The following is a 13,362-nucleotide window of genomic DNA, read 5'->3' on the forward strand; positions in this document are numbered from 1 at the left end:
TGATGTCGACCTAAATACGGGGCTATCGGTGCTTAAAAGAACAGACCGGTCCCCGCAAGTGCAAGCCTTTGTACTTTTTAAGCCATGAACCCCCTCTCACGTAATTATCGGAAAATTAAGCGACAGAATGGACATCCTACGCAAGTCCTACGAGTACGGAACATCGCCTCTGAACCCTTCGTCGCTCTCGAATCCATCCAACACGTTTTTGTTTGGCGGCAGTATCTCTCAATCGCTCTCACCACTTCTGCATGGAATACTCTTTCGATCCGTGAATGCATCATGGGCGTATCATCTCGCCCAAACGACCGACAAGAATGAGTTTCTCGCGAAACTCGCCGATCTCAAGTCTATTGGCGCGTCCATCACCATGCCCAACAAGGTCACATTCGGACCCCTTCTGGATGATTTGACCGAGGAGGCCCGAGGCATCGGAGCCGTTAACACCGCTTTCGTACGTCTTGATCCTACCGGAAAGCGCCGGTGGATTGGCACCAACACAGATTGTGTTGGAATCCGCGAAGCCATTCTTCAACATGACCCGCATGCCGTTTCTAAGGCACAGGGAAAACCGGCTATGGTGATTGGCGGAGGAGGAGCAGCACGAAGCGCCATTTATGCATTGTGGAAATGGTTTTCTCCTTCCGAGATCTACATTGTGAACCGACTGCAATCAGAGGTTGATGATATTGCCAGCTTCTTCACGAAAACAATGCCTGACATCAAGCTTCGTTACATTGCGGATGTGAATACTGCACACAACCTTCCTTCCCCTTCGATTGTTGTCGGCACAATTCCTGATTATCCACCCTCTGAGCCGGGAGAGGTGCTTTGTTGGAATATAAGTGAGCACATTCTGCAAAAGTCCAAGGGGGGCTTGTTGGTGGATATGTGCTATATGCCATCGCCTGAGACCCGGCTTTTGTGTACGGCGAGAAAGGCTGGTTGGGCCGTTGTTCGGGGTACAGAGGTCCTTGTACGAGTATGTGTTGCTCAACAAATTTTGTGGTTAGAAAGGGAATCGAACGAACGGGGGGTGGAAGAGGCCATGGCTGCGATTGCTATGCCAAAGAGTAGTATTAAATTGTAGGTCATAAATACACCCGTGCACTAGATTCCGAGAAATACAAACTTTAATGAAATCAATATACTGTACGAGGGAAGTATAACGAAAAATAAAAACGTCAAAGTTAAGGATTTTGAGCAACTGCATTTGTCTGATTCGGATGCAGCGGGGGTGGGGACTGCTCTCTAGTGTACAAGAACGTTTTGCACTGACATTCTAAGCCCGGAGGAAAGATAAAAAATCAAAACATGTTCTTTGGAACTATTTCAGGCTGCAGTATGGTACGCTGCGGCAATTAGAGATTCCCGAAGTGATAATATTCCGATGACATGGTTTACCCCGGACTTTTGGCTATATCCCCGCATCCCGGCGATTAAAATATAAGGCCGGCTCTGGCTCCATAACGTGACGAGTGGAAGTCTTTCCTATCATGATTCAAATATATAGCTACTTCATAGTGACAACAAGAATTTGCAAAGTACCAATCGCATCTACCTCTTTGTTCCAACATCTCGTGTTTGAAACCCTGCGATATGGCTCACACTCGCCCATTGGGACAAGTAAGCACTTTCGCTACCACGTTCTTTTCTCGCATGAATCGATGCTGACACTCAGGAACCAATAAGCCTATCACTCTGAAGCTCTCGGGAAAGGTAATCAAGAACCGCCTTTACCGCACTCCCCTCAGCGAATACGCTTCGACGTACGACGAAAACAATGTTGAAAACTGCGGAAAGCCCCTCCCACGCTACGCCGAACTCTACCAAGGTACATCTGGTTTCCGACCATGTTGACACTCCAAATGACTGACTAGGATAGAACTTGCGGATGGAGGTGCTGGCCTGATTTGCACAGGCAATATTCCCATCCATCGCGATAACTTGGAAAACTACAACAACGCTGTCCTAGACATCAATAACCCTTGGGATGCAGTCGAGGCATTCCGTCCTGCTTGCCAGGCTGCGAAGTCTCGAGGCGCAATCTTTCTTCCGCAGCTACAGTTTCCGGGTCGTCAGGTGCCTGAGTTCCTGAACGCGAACCCGAAGTCTTCCTCCTCCGAGCAGTTGGACCCTTGCTTGAACAAAACGTACGGCAAGCCCTCGCCTTTGACCAGAGCTGAGATAAAGGATTTGCAAAATCGTTATGTCTGGGCTGCGGAAGTGCTGTTCAAAGCTGGGGCCGATGGTATTATTGTAAGTTTTGCTGACTCAAGCGGAATATTTGAGAGAATGAGTCTGACCATTTCAGCTACATGCGAGTCACGGATATATCATGCAACAGTTCCTATCACCCTTGATCAACAAGCGAACTGATGAGGTATGGAATGTTCTACTTTTGGAAGCGTAAATTGGATCTAATCACAGAATCATCGTAATAGTACGGCGGTAGTCTGGAAAACCGCGCCCGATTCATCCTCGAGATCGTGAATGCCATCAAAGCCAAACTTCCATTGAACGAATTCGTGATTGCTGCTAAGCTCAACTGCCAGGACTGTATGAGACAATCTTTCCCGGGCTGCCTGGATTGTTCACTAACATCTACAGTCATTGAGGGAGGTGCTAGCTTCGCGGAACAGTGTGTCGTCATCAAATGGCTTGAAGACGCCGGTGTAGATTTCTTCGATATATCAGGTGGGACCTATGCTTCTCCTGCATGGAGAGGCAACATCATGAAAGAGCTGGCAGAAAGACCCTCGCAGAAGGAGAGAGGAAGGTATGGCGCATTGTAAATCTTTCACATGGGACTTTTATCACTGACCATTACAGCTACTTCATCGAGTGGGCACAGGAAATGAAGAAAGTCTTGGTAAGTCCCGCTGTCGACCCATCCGCTGACCAAAGCTAATTAATTGGGTAGTCCCGCGCCGTTATTGGTACTACAGGTGGCTGGAGGGATAGTCACCGGATGTCGGAAGCCGTTGAAGGAGGCGATATTGATATGATCGGGCTTGGAAGACCACTCCGTGAAGACCCAGAGTTCGTGAACAAAGTCCTTCGCGGTGAAGTCAGGAGATGCAACCTGTGATTTACTCAAGATAAATTTTCAAAGTAAAAGAATTCTTGGTCAATATGTATGAAATGGGCTTTTTAGAGACTAAAAGAAATTTCACTCCCACCTTCAAGCAATGTCCATGACTTACCTCGTGCTATAGGTATGTTATGTCATGGGAATAAGGAAGCATCCAGGGCGAATCGGCGACGACCATATGAAACTCATTAAGAATAAATGTAAGAAAACGCTTTCTCTGGTGAGCAGTCTCTGTCTTGTATTGAATAATAATAACCAGGATAAGCTTGTCGGTATTTGAAAGATGGATTTAGTCTTCCGATTAAGATGCCATCCTTCTTGTTGCTTGATCCAGTAACAAGCATGCGGGCAGGACACAAATGATTATCTAGATCAAGGGCTTAGGTACATCCACATTGGTACTCCTGACTAAAATTCCGATTTTCATTAGAATCTATGTTCCCTCGGTAATACTCCAGACGTTCATTCGGAACCCCGCCCGGTCTCTTGATTTGTACACCGGCTACAAACATCTTTTATATACCTATAACGCTGAATCAATTTGAAATCACCGATCTTATTGTATTACCCCAAAATGTCTACAATCAAAGTCGCGATTGCCACCAACTCACTAGGCAAATCTGCCGCCGGCCACTCAATCCACCGGAAACTAGAAGCAGCCAAATCCCATGGTTTCGATGGCGTAGAAGTTGCCTTCGAATGCCTCGATGCACATGCTGCTACATTCACCTCTCCCACGACGCGCAGCGAAAAGCTACGCGCAGCCGCTTCAGACGTCTATTCAAAAGCGAACTCCATTTCCCTTAGTCTTATTGCATTGAATCCATTCCGAGATTACGATGGTCTGAAAAGCACGGAAGAGGTTGATGCACGATTGCAAGAAGCTGAGCTATGGTGCCAACTATGCCAGATTATGCGAATTCCAATCTTTCAGGTAAGCAGCTTACATGACCATTCAAATATCTAAATTAACGTCCTCTAGATCTGCTCAGCACTCTACCCTATTGATGAATCTAGGATTACGTCAGATCCGATCGTCATCGCTGCCAATATGCGGAAACTCGGTCTTCTAGCCCAAAGATACAATCTCCGGGTTGGGTATGAAGCTCCTGCGTGGGGTATTCACAAGAACACTTGGCAGCATATTCAAGAAGTTATTGATATAGTCAATCTTCCCAATGTGGGACATTGCCTCGATACATTCCATATTGCATCAAGAGAGGCTGGAGATCCGTTTAATGAGGCCTCGCCTGTTAGGAAGGATGGTCATAGCCGACTTCAGAAGAGCTTGGATGAGTTGAAACGAACTGTTGACGCCAAGAATATTGTCTACCTGCAGCTCAGTGACGCCATTGTGGCTGACCCGGAGCAGAAGGGCTATCCTGTGAAAGATTTGAAGCAACCTCCTTTTATGACCCAGTCGAGGAACTGTCGGATCTTTCCATGCGAGGCGCATCTTGGGGGTACTCTGCCCGCTGTTGAGGTGGCGAAGGCCATTTTCGATATTGGGTATAATGGCTGGGTATCAATGGAGGTCTTCCATACAGACATGTTTGAAACACGAGCATCGTGAGCCTTTCTGCAATCTCGCTTTCTACCAGTGGATTACTTATGTACTGATTTCCTATCATAGGGTTCCGGATGGCTGGGCGAAACGGGGTATGGAATCTTGGCGACAGGTTGTTGCTCGTTGTGCACTGAATCATCGTAAGTGCTTATGGAATCTGGTCCCAGGCTAGATTAGAATGTCATGAGGCTAACACATCGTAGGAGCAAAGTTCTAATGACTAGTCTGCCATCGATACTGATGTGAGAAATCCTATCATTACCCGCAACTCCATATTTGTAGGTAGTCACTCACACGACAAGCATCATCTCCAAAGTTCCAAAAACTACTACATTGCATAGCCATACTCTAAGATTGTGGGGGAAAAATCCGATCAGACTTGTAACATATTACAGTTTGTGGACGCCCTTGGCAGGCTTCGGCCGTCCGGCGGGCGATTAACGACCAACTTAGAAAAGAGAGTAATGAAAGGATTCATTGATTCATTGGTATTTGAGAAATTCACAAAGCCAGAATCTAGGATTTCAGAGCGATCTCAACCAAAGCTGAATAAAGCCAAGCAAGAACGCCGATCAAAGAAAATGCTCCATATATACAGTGGAGACAAAATGGTATTTACAAAGGTTCATGAAAGAATCAATCATCGTGCAAGTGGGCTTGCAACAGCAGGTTTGTGGAAATGACTCTTGCGCCGCGCAGCCTCCATGCGAGCGCGTTGCTGGCGTCTGGACTCCTGGTCATCTTCTTCCTCAAAGCTCAGCGTCGGTTTTCTCTCCGGGAACAAGCCACGGCCACTCTGTTTGGGTGGGCACGACTGCTGGACGAGTTTCGTGCGGTTTGAGAGGAAGTAAGGGGTAGCTGGAGACATTCCAATGGCATCCAGGTTGGAAAAGTTATAGCCCGGTGTCTGCGGGACATGAGAGCGATAAGCAGAGGACTGCTGGGTCGGGGTAGACGGTTCAACAACAGGAGTTGGGGGTGTAATCTTGCGGAATCCTTCGATGGCACCCCGGTCAGCGCCGCAGCGACGACCGCTAGCAGACGGGGTGGAAGGCTCGGCGACACGCACGAGGGTGCCATTGACGTTACTCAAAGCACGGGGCTCCATGCTCTTACGGCGTTTGGCACCACCTCGGGGGACGATGGAGCGGTCGATGGCATAGGGGGTCTCATCAACCCATTTGCCTTCTCTCTCGCAGCTAGTCAACGGGGTCAGTATGTTGAAACAGGGAACAACTTAGAACTTGAACTTACTCGAGAACCCAGCCAACACCTACGCATTTGACAAGGCCGGCAGCTTGCTTGACCTTCTCCAACGTCCGCAGACCGCCATCCTTGTAGACGACGTGAGTGATGCCGACCTTGGCTACCGGGTCCACTCCATCAACAGGGGACATGCTAGCTCTGGGGTTCCAAGACCACGACTTGAAGCAACGGGCTCCCATCTGTTGCAAAAGCTCAATAAAGATTCCGGAGGCATCTTCACCTTCGGTAGTGTGAACATCGACGTATACCACTGCACCGCGAAGGGCTAGCTTTTTAGGGCTGGCCTTCCGGCGAGGGGACTTTCCGGGACTGCTCGCGACTAAGGGGCTTCTGGATGGAGCCATAGATGAAACCCTTGAGCTAGATCGTCGAGATTCGCTGCAGCGGCGCTTGGGACTGGGGCTCCGGGGAACCTGTACCTCCTTTCTGGGAGAAAATGTAGGGACACTGTCAGTGCGAGAGAGAAAGATAGAGTTGCGAATCCGCGGTGACGAGCGAGTAGGCGAGGTGTGTGAAAGTGAATGACCACGCTTGCGAGGTATCTTCAAAGGAGAAACTTCCCCCTCGCCTTTCAAAGGCACCTTTGACACCGTGTGGAAGGTGCGCAAGTGCTCTGGTGCCGCTTTCATCGGGGTGGCTGGCAAGGGCGAAGGGGCTAGAAAGTTTTCTTTGTCCTCCTCCGACTCGTCTTGGTCATCAATCGGCGCTCGGGATAAGCTTTCACGAGGTCGAAGGTGTTCAGGGATGACGGGTTCGAGGTCTTCGAAAATATCGCTTCTGCTGGGTGAATCAATCATATCATAGTCCTCGTGGGCGGAAGAGAACTTTGCAGGCGAGTCAGGCCCGGAAGTCAAGCAGGTATCGTCATTGTAGTCCTGAAGAGGCAGCTCGGAGAAGAGACGCGGTGTGTTTGCAAGAGAGGGACGCGAGAGATCAGGGTAAGAAACATCGCCTTCGTCCGGAATGTGGGTCTCAGCAGATCGCTCCAACGGGCCAACAAGAGAGAACACGCCTCGTCGACGAGGACGTGCTGATCTTTCTTGGGATGAAGTATTGGTTTCCCAGCGGCCGAGCTTGCTTGCCAATGGCGTGAAGCCCAGTTTGACATTGAACCCAGAACTTCGCCGGCTTCTAACACTTGGAGTCCCAGAGAGGCTTGGTGGAGCGGGAGTAGGAATGTCAAGTTCAGTTGTCCCCTCGGGGCTGTTCATTGCGTCCATTCGCTCATCGATGTTTTTGATATTGAAAACCCGACTGTGAGAATTGGCACTTCTCTGCAGGGACAAAGGAGTAGGAGTAGCCTCAACTGCTGATGAAGTCGGTGCCCGTGGAGTGACAGATCCCATTCTTGAAAGCGGGCTTTCTTCGCGGTCCTTTAATTCGTAAGGTGATTGAGATTGGGGCAAGTCTGCAACAGGAGCCTCAGACGATGCAAGAGTCTGCCCATCTTGAACCACCTCATCCTCTTCGCTCTCAGGGTCATTTTCGTCATATGGGTGGTGAATAATGCTGGCAACTTCATCAATATCATCTTGCTCATCGTCTTCTTCCGGTTCTTCCTCCTCTATTTCTTGCTGGTCTGCGATTTCAGTACCCTCTATTTCATGATTTAGTCGAACGGGCGTTGGGGATTCTGGCCCTTCGAGAGCAGATTCCTCAAAGATAGCCAAATCAAGCAGCGACTCGGAGGAACTAGCACGCTCGAAGTGCTCAACTTCATGCGCGGGCGAAGAAAGGGCCGGCTCGTCGGCGGGCTCGGTAGATTGCATCACAAAATCGATTCCCAGTTCGTCATCTCCGTCGCTCTCATCCACTTGGTTGACAGATTCGACATCGTCGAACTCCACCTGAGATCCAGTGTCGTTCTCCATGGGCAGGTTTCTAAATGGCTCTTGTAGGTCTTCCATTGTATTAAAGCAGAAGGTTCCGAAATCATCTGGCTCGCGGCGAATTTCCTCTTGCAATTCTTCGATCTTCTCGTCAATACCCATTTCTTCTGCTTCGCTCATCACAGCAGTCTCAGCAACGGCGTTTTCAGCGGCAGGGTCTTCAGGACCTTTCACGGTCTCTGGAACTTGTTGGGGTGAGGGGGACTGAGTGGGAGTTCTGCTGGAAGACTGCAACTCAATACCAAAGATATCACGAGCAACTTCCTCCACCATCTCAAGGTCCTCGTCCGCGGCCGGCTCCTCTTCCTCTTGGTGGGAGGATAGGCGCTTGTTGATGGATCCAAAAAGAGATGTGTTGAGGGTGTTGTCGCCAGATGGTGTGGCTGACTCATTCACAGAAGATTTGGCAGAAAAGATAGAACCTTTCAAGGGAGACGGGATTCTCTTAGCAGGACTTTGTATGAAGGAAGAGCGAGCTTGGAACGATGGAGTCGTATCCTTGGGTGGCTGTTGAGAAAATGAGGCACCCAAATGACCCTTTCTTGGGGACATCTTTAATGGTGAGGCCGGTCCATGCGAAAGGTCAAAGGCTGGCGTAGCGTTCGAGTCATCTCGGAAGATGGAACCGTGGTTGAGTGAGTCTCTGAATGAGAATCTGAATGGTGACGATTGCTCCAGTCGTCTGGCAGGGCTGGACATGAAAACCGAGTCGCTGAAGTCGATGGCCTTTCCGGGAGGGAGCGCTAGGTGGCCGTTGTCGGTGACAGTCTGTTGGCTGCGATTGGGAGTGAAATTGATTCGTCGGACTGGTGAGCTTAAACCAGTGTTTGTTGATCCGTGTTTTGGTGTTGGAAGCTTGGGTTCGCCATTCTCATCAACGAGGCTCGAAGCTTTCTTTGGGGTGAAATTGATCTTGCGCACAGGGGAGCTCAAGCCGGCGGGTTCCGAGGCATGCTTGATAGGGGAATGAATAACGAGCTTGACTGGGCTCTTGATATCGTTCTTAACTGCGCTTAATTCATCCTCTTCACCGTCAGAGCTAACATAAGCAGAAAGTGACTTGGCCACCTGTTTATCCTTCTTCGGTGAAAGGGGTTTTGTTGCATTTTTCTTAGCTGTCGCAGGTTTGCGCCCACGGCCGGTACCTGTAGCATTATTACGCACTGGTGTAGCTCTAAGACCAGCCTTGCCAGCAGTAGCCTTTGCGGGAGCCTTTCTACGTCCAACGGCTGGCGCTGCGGGCTTCTCAAAGTCCTCAAATTCAGAGTCCGAGACGTCTTCAAAGGTGACGGTTTTCTTCTTTGCAGGTCCGCGCAATAGGTTGGAGCGCATTGTCGTGGAATTGGTTGAAATGAAGATGTTCTTGGGGCCTGCAGCTTCGGCAGATGCTTCCGCTTCAGTCACTGCTCGAGTTGCTTTACGCGTCGCTGTGCCGGTCTTCGTTGTGTCTGCCTTTGGTCGTCCACGTTGCTTGGGGGCAGTCTCCACCTTGGCGGCGGGCTCTGCGGGTTGAGTCTTTCTCGGTCTTCCGACGCGTTTCCTGGGCTCGGCCTTGCTAGTCACTTGGTCATTGGATACCTCAGAAGCAGAGGCCGGCGTCACGTTCTTGCCTCGAGATGCGGCAGTGGCTCTGGTTGCTGAGCGTCCAGCAGGTCTACCTCGCGGACGAGGGACCTGCTCTGGTTCCTTCATCATCATTCCCAGTTCGTCATCTGTGTCATCCGAGTCATAGGCTGCTGAGGACGCTTGGACGGGAGCTCGTTTCTTGACCTCGGTTGTCTTTGTTTTAGCCGTTTTGCTCAAGGTTGTTCGAGGCGCTGCCCGAGTGCCCCGTTTGACGGGGGACGGTGGGAGGACGGCCGCGCGTGCCATGGTGGCAATGTTATGATCTGATCGAAGTTCGTGTCGCGTGTCGATGTGGTTATTGATATGGTCGGTTAAGGATGTCGGGATGACCTTGCACTCATGGCGGGTCTGCGTCAAGCGGTCGCGGGTCGCGGGTAATGTCCGGAATGCATTAAGCTGCAAGGCAAAATAGATTATGGTGGAGCGTGTTTAGACGAAGCTGGGCTGACCCGCGTAGTTACCATGGTAACCGGTCACCTGATGGATCTACAACAAGGTTGGGATGGGTCGAGCGGAGAAAGATCATCGCTATACTCTGCAATAAACAACCCTTGAAGCCTCTATAACCTTGAAATCAATAATTGCTAGATGGCTTGGGATTTGATTATTGTTGTTTTTCTTTTTCTTTTTGGCTACCTTGGGTTTTTCTGCCACTTTCTCATAAACACTCGTCCCACGGTTTCTAGGGGCCTTAGCCAATCTTTGTGTCCAGCTGTCAACATGTCCTCATATGTATGCTCCACGAAAGACAACATTGAACTACCCATGGATATGTTCAATGAGTTTCCCGGCAACCTTGGTTGCTCACATTTCAATTCTCGCAACATGAAAGGACCCAACAGGGGTTGCAAGTATCTCTTCATATTTTTCTGTTTTGCTTTTTAAGGCGACCACCTGGGCAAGACACATTGCACATATATAGACCCTGGCCCTGGCGCATCAATCAAGGTCAGCGACTAAGTACATATTTCGTGCGAGGTTAGCTGCAGATGACACTTGCGGTAGCCTGATCGAGCTAGACACGCTGACAGGGAACCCTGCCAGTGCAGTTACCCGCTAACTATAAATCTTGCAAACAAGCAAACCCATGTGTCTCATTCCCTATTGACGGCGCATCACACCAGGCAAAGAGCAACCCCTGATAACAAAACCCCAGGCCCACGGGTGATACCGTCGTAAGCACCGTAACACCAAGCCCCGCACAGATAAGCCCATTATCACCCAAAGGAGATGGTGTAACATCAGCTTATCAGCCCCAGATCCTGTTCACAATTGTAGCGCTTACTGGCCACTGCAAAATTGATACCGTTTGTCCATTGAATCTGATCAAAACATGGCGTTCAATGCATGCACTCTTCCTGGCAGTGTTACATCGGGTTTCACTACCAAAGCGTCCGTACCATCCAATAGCCTTTCCCTCCCGACCGTCAACCAAGCCCCCGTTTCACCCCCGCACTCTCAGCCCATGTGAGTGCGCACGACCCCACTCGGTTCATGAAGTTACATCCCTGAACGCCATTCATTAGAAGTGAAGCTTGTATCAGGGTGGAGACCGGCAATCTATGCTTCCCCATCGGATGAATCAGGCGACCAATTGCCTATAATTAGGGATGGGACCAGCTTACGGCTTATCAGCTCCTCGGGCCCGGCAAAGATTAGACTTTCCGCCATTCAGAAGCTCTGATTGGCTCATGGATTGACCCTGCTGGACTAGACAAGATTTAGAAAGGTTCATTTTTAAAGCTCTTGTGTCCCCGCTTCCTTTTGCATCTTTTTTTTTTCTCGTTCCGATTGTTAGACTTTGCATTGAGGCGAGCATTATGGCTACAGAAAACAAAAATATCGGTGTTGATGAGTTGGCTGCTCCTCATGAACACAATGACCAAGCCCAGACCCCTGATCTGCCAAATGGATGGATATACAGACATCGACGGATTTTCGGCCTCAACATCCCCTGGTATGCGTCGCCAAGAGTCCAGTTGGTGATGGTCGCATTCGTGTGTTTCATGTGCCCGGGTATGTTCAATGCGCTCAGTGGAATGGGAGGTGGTGGAAAGACTGATGCGACTTTGGCCGACAACATGGTGAGCAATGATCCTAAGATTTTTTTTCTTCTTCATTTGTGGCATTATTGTCGCGAAGCTAGGTACTTCTTAGTTACTGACATCTGAAACAGAACACTGCTCTCTATAGTACATTCGCGGTATTCGGTATCTTTGGCGGTACATTCATCAACAGGCTCGGCGTTAAATGGACTCTTGCATTTGGAGGCACCGGATACTGCATCTACGCTATTAGTCTACTAGTCTCTCTCTACGCCGATGTGACAGGATTCAACATTTTCGCCGGCGCTTGGCTCGGTATCTGTGCGGGTCTTCTGTGGACCGCGCAAGGAACGATCATGATCTCCTATCCATCCGAGGATAAGAAGGGAACATACTTCGCCTGGTTCTGGGGAATTTTCAACATGGGTGCCGTTATTGGCAGCTTGGTATGTTCTTCGCGTCCTATACACCTATCTTAAAGGTTGTATATACCCCTCTCTAACCAGTATTCCTCCACAGATCCCTCTCGGCCAGAATATCAACGTCACAACCAACTCCACTGTCTCATCAGGAACATACATTGGTTTCATTGTTCTCATGTTCATTGGAGCCCTTCTCGCCCTCTGCCTTTGCAACGCGAACGACATTGTCCGACCAGACGGCACCCGTGTCATTCTAATGAAGAACCCAAGCTGGCAATCCGAACTTATCGGACTGTGGGAGACCCTTCGTTTCGAACCCTTCGTTATCCTCCTTTTCCCCATGTTCTTCTCTTCCAACTGGTTCTACGTCTATCAGCAGAATGGCATGAACAGCGCGCATTTCGATACGCGTACGAAGGCGCTGAACAATTTGCTATACTACCTGGCTCAGATTATAGCTGCCGCGATCTGGGGTGTGCTCCTCGATGTCCAGAGCGTGAAGCGCTCTCTCCGAGCGAAGGTGACGTGGGCGGTGCTTTTCGTGCTCACTATGGCTATCTGGGGTGGTGGTTATGCCTACGAGAAGACTTATACCAGGGCGACCGTCACTGACGATAATTTCATTCCGACTGACTGGAAGTCCCATGGATACGTTGGCCCAATGTTTTTGTATATCTTTTACGGGTTCTATGATGCCGCGTGGCAGGCTAGTATCTACTGGTAAGCACATGCCACCGTATTATCTATGGTTATCTCGAAACTGACACGAATATTTCTTAGGTTCATGGGTGCGCTCTCCAACTCGGGTCGTCGTTCTGCGAACTATGTCGGCTTCTACAAGGGCATTCAATCCGTGGGCGCTGCCATCGTCAATAACCTCGATGCCCGCAAACTCTCCTACAAGAAGGAATTCATCAGCAACTGGGTTCTTCTATCTGTGTCGCTCGTTGTCGCTGCTCCTGTTATCTTCATGAAGATCCGGGACCATGTTGACGTGGAAGACGATATTGCCGGAACGGATGAAACTCTTGCGGATGTCTTACCGGTGGATCACCCCGAGAAAGTGGGCGCGTGATTTTATTTAATGGTCTTGATATCAAATGTTTTATATAATCTACATCAGACACGAAGTGATGATTGATAGATGTATGGATATAGAAGGCTCTGATAATTTGCCCGGGTGGCAGGGTTGAATGTCCGCGAAGTATATATGAGCTATGGCTAATACATTATGAATCACTTGTTTCGGATAATTGACTCCTACATGAAATCTTCGGTGGACACTGGAACACCTGTATGTAGCCAAGTAAGGAAGGTCTTGAAAAATGTTCATGGGAATTTGTTTGTGGGTATAGGTATGTCACTGCCAAGTACATCGCAGACACCGTAACAAAGGCGCTTGAGCCTCACAGATCATAGAGTTTTATACTCATACATTGAAAGCCCGTTAATC

The 13,362-nt window shown here is 49.4% G+C and overlaps 5 protein-coding genes across 5 annotated transcripts; 4 read left to right on the forward strand and 1 right to left on the reverse strand.

Annotated features, from left to right (window-relative positions):
- Positions 1 to 127: 127 nt before the first annotated feature.
- On the forward strand, positions 128 to 1,090 carry N7484_011508 (shikimate dehydrogenase family protein; the record flags this gene model as incomplete). The annotated part of the gene is made up of 1 exon (XM_057121895.1): positions 128 to 1,090. The coding sequence occupies one exon, from the start codon at positions 128 to 130 to the stop codon at positions 1,088 to 1,090; it is 963 nt and encodes a 320-aa protein (XP_056967649.1).
- A 509-nt stretch (positions 1,091 to 1,599) lies between these two features.
- N7484_011509 (uncharacterized protein) lies at positions 1,600 to 3,091 on the forward strand (the record flags this gene model as incomplete). The annotated part of the gene is made up of 7 exons (XM_057121896.1): positions 1,600 to 1,626; positions 1,693 to 1,834; positions 1,886 to 2,259; positions 2,315 to 2,383; positions 2,445 to 2,779; positions 2,833 to 2,872; positions 2,924 to 3,091. The coding sequence occupies 7 exons, from the start codon at positions 1,600 to 1,602 to the stop codon at positions 3,089 to 3,091; spliced, it is 1,155 nt and encodes a 384-aa protein (XP_056967650.1).
- Positions 3,092 to 3,668: 577 nt separating this feature from the next.
- Positions 3,669 to 4,878, forward strand: N7484_011510 (sugar phosphate isomerase/epimerase family protein; the record flags this gene model as incomplete). Its single annotated transcript, XM_057121897.1, has 4 exons — positions 3,669 to 4,028; positions 4,077 to 4,663; positions 4,728 to 4,801; positions 4,865 to 4,878. 4 exons carry the CDS (start codon positions 3,669 to 3,671, stop codon positions 4,876 to 4,878), a joined length of 1,035 nt encoding a protein of 344 aa, XP_056967651.1.
- A 423-nt stretch (positions 4,879 to 5,301) lies between these two features.
- On the reverse strand, positions 5,302 to 9,906 carry N7484_011511 (uncharacterized protein; the record flags this gene model as incomplete). The annotated part of the gene is made up of 3 exons (XM_057121898.1): positions 5,302 to 5,860; positions 5,916 to 9,838; positions 9,892 to 9,906. The coding sequence occupies 3 exons, from the start codon at positions 9,904 to 9,906 to the stop codon at positions 5,302 to 5,304; spliced, it is 4,497 nt and encodes a 1,498-aa protein (XP_056967652.1).
- A 1,356-nt stretch (positions 9,907 to 11,262) lies between these two features.
- On the forward strand, positions 11,263 to 12,984 carry N7484_011512 (DUF895 domain membrane protein; the record flags this gene model as incomplete). The annotated part of the gene is made up of 4 exons (XM_057121899.1): positions 11,263 to 11,526; positions 11,619 to 11,933; positions 12,007 to 12,629; positions 12,690 to 12,984. The coding sequence occupies 4 exons, from the start codon at positions 11,263 to 11,265 to the stop codon at positions 12,982 to 12,984; spliced, it is 1,497 nt and encodes a 498-aa protein (XP_056967653.1).
- Between the last annotated feature and the right edge of the window lie 378 nt (positions 12,985 to 13,362).

The sequence above is a fragment of the Penicillium longicatenatum genome, assembly GCF_028827895.1.
Source record: "Penicillium longicatenatum strain IBT 33135 chromosome Unknown contig_7_segment0_segment0, whole genome shotgun sequence".
In the NCBI taxonomy this organism is placed as follows: Eukaryota; Fungi; Ascomycota; class Eurotiomycetes; order Eurotiales; family Aspergillaceae; genus Penicillium; species Penicillium longicatenatum.